This window comes from Hibiscus syriacus, unplaced genomic scaffold (assembly GCF_006381635.1).
Source record: "Hibiscus syriacus cultivar Baekdansim isolate YM2019G1 unplaced genomic scaffold, ASM638163v2 tig00006570_pilon, whole genome shotgun sequence".
Classification (NCBI taxonomy): Eukaryota; Viridiplantae; Streptophyta; class Magnoliopsida; order Malvales; family Malvaceae; genus Hibiscus; species Hibiscus syriacus.
Window position 1 is genome coordinate 49530 of NW_024062102.1, and position 6580 is coordinate 56109.

The 6580-nt window shown below is 30.8% G+C and overlaps 1 protein-coding gene across 1 annotated transcript; it reads left to right on the top strand.

The window, feature by feature from the left end:
• Positions 1-867: 867 nt before the first annotated feature.
• LOC120200798 (zinc finger CCCH domain-containing protein 14-like) lies at positions 868-3217 on the top strand. Its single transcript, XM_039201549.1, has 3 exons — positions 868-1010; positions 1246-1306; positions 2308-3217. Exons 1-3 carry the CDS (start codon positions 938-940, stop codon positions 3059-3061), a joined length of 888 nt encoding a protein of 295 aa, XP_039057480.1. The 5' UTR covers positions 868-937; the 3' UTR covers positions 3062-3217.
• The last annotated feature ends 3363 nt before the right edge of the window (positions 3218-6580 follow it).

A 6580-nucleotide genomic window follows, 5' to 3' on the forward strand; every position in this document is an offset into this window, starting at 1 on the left:
CTTTTATATAATTAATTAATTTTGTTTACATATTTAATTTACATATTGGAAGTTGGAACTGTTGTTCTTTTTAGGGTAGGAAAGAACAGAATAATCATATATCTTTATTAAATTATTTTGAAAATTTTAATTTAATGTTTATTTGTATATTGCTAATTCTTTATTTTAATTAAATAAATCAAAACAATATCCAAACAGTGCCCCTATTTTTTTTCAATGCATTCAGATATAACATTTTTTTAACATGCTTATCCAAATTGAAATATATTTAATTTATGGCATTATATTTTATATTTATTTTAAGTTATTTTTTATAATCTTTTATATTAAGATTAAAAATCAAAAGAAAACGTGAATGGATATTAAGAAAGTTGCCTGGGTTCAAAATTAAATCCCAAAAGTGAGATTCTTCATGACGTAAGACAAAATCCAGCCATTTACATTTAGCGTAAACTATAATATTTAAACTATCATTAGTACTTTTTGTTCTGTTTTCATATTTAATTTTTTTTCAAAATTATACTTAACGTTTAGTTTATATTTTAATTTGGTACTCATCGTTAAAAAATTAACAGAACTACTGATGTATTATTTTTTTAATAATAACATGACATTATATTATGATAACAAATCAACATTACTATTAATTTTTTAACAGCAGGTACCAAAATGAAACCAAATCTGAAAGTTAGGCGTGATGTTGAAAAAATAAAGTTTGAGTGCTAAAGTAAAATAAAAATAATAATTTAGGTACTAAGCGTTTAGTTAATCCTTATATTTATGGCCCTACCTACCAAGGGTTTTTCTTCTTTTTTTCATTCTCTCTGTGGGTTTTACATTCCTCTTTCTTGGGGTCTAGGCCTCAAATTCTTACATTCATTTGATTTTTTTCCTTTTTCGATCTGGATCTGTGTTTTTTCATTAAAGAAGTTCTCTAATGGATACTCGTAAAAGAGGAAGTCGTGAAGCTGGTTTCAACGTTAATGGCTGCATCAAGAAAACTAAGCCTGGTCTGCCTCCTTTTTTCTTTTTCTCTCTAAAATTGAAATATATGGTTTTTGTTTCTGCTAAGATTTACAAGCGTGGATCAGTGTTAGTATTATAAGTGGTTAATCATGTAATTATTAGTAATGGGATTCACTAAAAGCTAACATAATTAGTTAATAACGTGGATTTCTTTGGGGGTAATTTCGATTAAAAGAAATTGTAACCGAGTAAAAGTAATTAATTAATGTTGTGTAACAGAATTGGAATCTTTATCTACTGGTGTAGCAGGCAAATCGAAGCCATGCACCAAGTTTTTCAGGTTAAAATTCTTATACCCACCTAAATAAATATTGGTATTATCCAATTTAAATTCCACTTAAATTCTGTTTTTATCACCTCTCTAATGCTTATACTGTAAAAAAATCAACTTCATAATTTTTTTTATTTTAATAGTTAAAATTTTGCGATTTTGCTAATCAGATGTGGGTATTGAGTTATGACAGGTACGATACTGTTGTTTGATTATAATCAAGTTACCGAACAACAGAGATTGGCTTAATTTATACAATATTGCTGGTGTTAGTTGGTGAAAAAGGCAAATTATATCAAGGATGTATTATTTGTTACAACTTGTAAACTGTACCTAAGATTGAATTAAATGGTAAAAATTTCAAAATCAGTACAGTTATTGAGTCCGTTGCTGAGTTACTCATGTTCCGTTGCTAAGTTACTCATGTTATAAATCAAAGAGTGATGAAATCCAGGTATGATGTTTCATGTGAAACTTTTGTCATTGGAGCTACTTAAGTTTTTCCCATTGTTGGAATTCAGCACAGCGAGGGGTTTGGTTTTAATTGCTCATGGTGATATGAACAGCTCGTCATCTTTGATGTTATTTTACCATCTTCTGGATGAAGATTTTCTGGTTTTTTTTTGATCGGCACATAAGTGCATGTTTGAGAACGGATAACCAATGTAGGATGAAGCTTTAGTAGAGAAATAAGCTTTTCTTGGCCTGTAAGTATCAACCTTTAATTGAAAATGGTGCCGTCCAAACTCTTGTAGGAAACATGACAGGGGACTAGAGTCCTCAAGTCCTTTTTGCTGTTATGGTTTTAGTCTACATATTTGTTGTGCGCTGCATTTAGCTGGGTTTTTGGTTTATTAGAATTTCCGGGTTTTCTGGTGTTTTCAGTTCAGAGAGACAGCATCTTATACCATTGAAGCATATTTATGTCATCTTGTACTAGTAGATTTGTTTTTAGTCGTTCTCATGGACTCTTCTCGGCCTTCTCTGATCCTATGTTGTTGCAATTGCAGCACTGCCGGTTGCCAATTTGGTGAGAGCTGCCATTTCTTACACTATGTTCCTGGAGGTTACAATGCAGTGGCCCAGTTGATGAACCTCGCACCAGCTGTTCCACCAGCTTCGAGAAACATGGAATATACAGCTGCCACACCACAGGGATCTTCCTCTGTAGTCAAAACTCGCTTGTGCAACAAATTTAGTAGTCCCGAAGGTTGTAAGTATGGTGACAAATGTCATTTCGCACATGGAGAATGGGAACTTGGCAAGCCTATTGTTACATCTCATAATGACCCCCGTGCCATGGCACCTATTCCTGGTCGTATGGGCAGTTGGATGGAGCCATCACCCCCATCCGCTTCTGTACCTTCATTTGGTGCTTCAGCAACTGCAAAAATTAGTGTGGATGCTTCCCTTGCAGGAGCCATCATTGGGAAGGGTGGTGTGCACTCCAAGCAGATATGTCGTCAAACAGGAGCAAAACTTTCTATTCGGGAGCATGAGTCAGATCCAAGCCTTAGGAACATCGAGCTTGAAGGATCATTTGAACAAATACAAGAAGCCAGTTCAGTGGTTAGAGAATTAATCAGCAGCCTAGGTCCGGTGCCAGGTCCCGCCAAAACTTCTGGTGTGCAGGGTGGTCAAGGACATCCGAGAAGCAACTACAAGACCAAGTTGTGCGACAATTTTGCGAAGGGAAACTGCACTTTTGGAGAAAGATGTCACTTTGCACATGGTGCATCCGAGCTGCGGAAGTCGGTAATGTGAGGGCTTACTAGTGTGCATTCCAAGTAGTTGATAGCATGAGATACGCAGTCTTTTATGAGTTAGAACCTTGGTTAACATGCTAGCTGTTCAATACTGTCTGGTTGAAGTGATATGAGGTGAGTTTTTACTTTCTTTTTAGTCTGAACTTTTGTGTCAGGTTGCAATTTTCCCTTTTCCCTCAGTCGCTAATGTAATGTGGTTTTGTAAGCTTAGAGGAGTTAATAATTTTATCTTTTGGTCATTTTGTTACACATTGAGGTATTGGGGCCGTTTTCTTTTGCTAGACATGTTTGATAATTCCATTACATCATTAGTTTGTGGTTCTATATAGCTGTCTGAATGAATTGTCCAAAGAAAAAAATGCATCCTAATTCTGCCGTGTACATTCTGAAATAGTTTAGGGACCTATATCTACAAGACTTGGTTAACGTTGGTAATAATAACCATTTGTGCAATCTACCCATTAATTTGATTAATAATCTTTTATTCTTATAAGGCTTAATACTTCTCTTTTCCCATGTATTATGCACAAATAGGACTATTTATATTTTTTTAATGATACAAATTCACACACTACATTATTAATCTTATAGCTTGAACCATCAGTTTGGATTGAAAGGTAAACTTCTACTCTATTACTCGTTAAGTCAGATAAAATGTTCCAAATACTATTTTTAAAATTATCAATTACTAGAATTTTTAGTTAAACTAATTTATTTATTTTCAAATTTATCATGAATCAAACGAAAAAAAAATAACATGAAGTTATGGAATATTTAAATAAAAATGAATGTAGTAAGGGCAGTTGTTAAGTAGGTTTCAAATGCACGTTGGGTTGTGTGGGTAAGGTGAGGTGAGCCCAAACAACTTATAACGTCAACTACTGTTGCCCTCAAATCTCCTCTATGCATACTTATTTCGTGACTGAAATAATAATAATAATAATCACATCTAATTATAGAATTAAAAAAAGTACAAATTAATTCAATAAAAATTGACTATATATCATCACTTTTCTTAAAAAAATATAGAAACATTTAATTCTCATAATCTCAAATATTTTTAAAAAAACCCATAATTGTTCAATCATTATAATTTCATTTAATTAAAGCAGGTTTGGACTTTAGAGCATACATGTCTTTATTTTCTAATTTGTATTTGTAAGCTTTGAAATAAAATCCTATATCATTTTGAACATAATTATAAATTCATATTTTCATAAAGCAATATGATATATAAGAATAGTAATAAAGAGAGGGACATGGATCTTGAAATTCTTATTAATGATTTTTTTTTTATCATTGCCAAAGTTTGTAGCTAATAATTGATTTTGTTAGGGGCTGTTTGTTTGTCTCTTAATGGAATCATTCAGCGCTGAATGTTGAACCGTTCAGCATTCAGCGCGTTTGTTTCGCACCCCTGAATGATTCAGTGCTGACTGATTCAGCAAAACAGTGTTGAATGATTCAACGCAGAAGCACATTCTGAATGATTCAGAGTCATTATCAAATAGCATGTCACATTCAGAGCTAATTCATACAGAGAATCATTCAACATTTGAATCATTCAACGCTTAATCATTCTGAAGTAAACAAACATCCTCTTAGAAATTTAATTTTTTATTAAACTAATCATACTAACTGTTAATTATGTGCCCAAACTACCATACATTCTTAATATTTTTTTTGGTAAAGTTTGAAATTATTATTAACTTATCTCAAATGATTTTTTCAAATGCAAAATTTTTAAAAGTTATAAAATAGACATTAAGTTTTAGATTATATTATAAAATAGACACACGTTGTTAACTACAGTTAATTACTATTAAGGAGTGGTATGATACATTAAATTAATGTGTAATATCTTATTAAATCAATTTTTTATTAGTTAAATTTTTTATTTTTAAATATAATTTGTATGATATTGTTTAAATTTGTGTTATTTTTAGTTGTAATGAAAATTTTTATTAAAGCGTTATGATTTGTAAGAGAATTTTTTGAAATTATAATTTAAAATAAATTATGAATTTTTATACCTTTTAAAAATTGAATATTTTTTATTTAAAATTATTACTTAAAAATATCAACAAAAAATTTTGGTCAAATGAGATATTATCTATTGATTTTAATGCTCATTTTATAATTTTTAAAAATTCAATACCTAAAATTTTGCACTTTTTGAACTTCAACCATATATATATTTTGATTTTTTAAACGTTGACTTTGTTTTTAAATTGCTAAATTCCGTTTCAATTGCTTTGTTTAATTATTAATTAGGCCACAAAATCACAGCTCTGATTACTCGGTTAGCCCAGCTCGTCCTACTTGAATATACAACCCCAGTTTGACTTAAATAAAAAATATTTTTGAATCTATTCATTGCCTCCGTAAGGTGTCCGTGTTATTAATAATTAAATAAAATTATAAAAATATATTATCTTATAATCATATCAAATTAGTTTATCCAAAAAAAGTCATACCAGACTTTTAAAAATTATTTTTATATAAAATTAATTATAATATATAAAAATCATAAATATAATGACGTCATTATATAACAAACCAAGATGCCTTGGTTATTATTAACAAGTAGTACATGTGTTAGTCCTTGCTGAAGTTGGCCTACGCTCCATGTGCTGCTCTGTCGTTGCCTGAAGGTGTGGGATTCGTGACTTTAGTTTTAAGGAATATTTGCAGTCCAGCTTTTGGGTTTATGATTTCTCTTCCACCCATTTCTGTTTTGCATGCAAAAACTCCTCATATTATCAAGTATAAATGAGATTCAATTAACATTTAAAGAATCAAAAACAATTATCCAATGGCAGAACAAATATTTATTATTAACGTTAAATAATTTTAGGTGGTTATAAAATAATATCTATTTAAAATCTTTTTAAATTATTAATAACGTAAACACACAACAGTTCAAACTCTAAATCTATAGAAAAAATGACATTTATTTTTATCGTTAGAATCATTTGATGAGTTTTGTAATCTTAAATAACAGCTGTAATTTAAATATAGGAAAAGGGTGACATGGTTTTGATTCCACTCACGCGGGCGGATTCGTGTGTAAAGCGAGGTAGTAAGTAGGGGGAATGCTCACTTTATTACGAAACCCAGATTTTATTCATTTACCACTCATGCACTTTCATGACCAGATCAACTGCCCTGGTGGATTACATCTGTGTAATTACATTTAATTTTAAAAACTAAATAAATATACATATGAATACATTTGTTTAAAATCCAATAATCAAGTCAATTTTTTGTTTAAAAAAATAGGGAAGACGGTTTGGTTATTGCAAGCAGGATATAAAAAAAGCTTGTGTATAAATGTAGGGAATTAAAATTAATGCATAGATTAATAACAAGTAAATCCAATAATGGGAAATGGGGGAGCATTAGTTTAATGGATGTGTTCCATATGGAGAGACTCCAGTTGTTTGTCCCCAACTATCCCTCACTTTCTCTCCTTATATAAACTCCCCCCCCCCCATCCCCATGTCATTTCTCAACA

Coding starts and splice junctions, on each gene's coding strand:
- LOC120200798 (XM_039201549.1), top strand. CDS start 938: ATGGATACTCGTAAAAGAGGAAGTCGTGAAGCTGGTTTCAACGTTAAT. Junction 1,011..1,245: donor CATCAAGAAAACTAAGCCTG/GTCTGCCTCCTT, acceptor GTTGTGTAACAG/AATTGGAATCTTTATCTACT. Junction 1,307..2,307: donor CCATGCACCAAGTTTTTCAG/GTTAAAATTCTT, acceptor TTGCAATTGCAG/CACTGCCGGTTGCCAATTTG.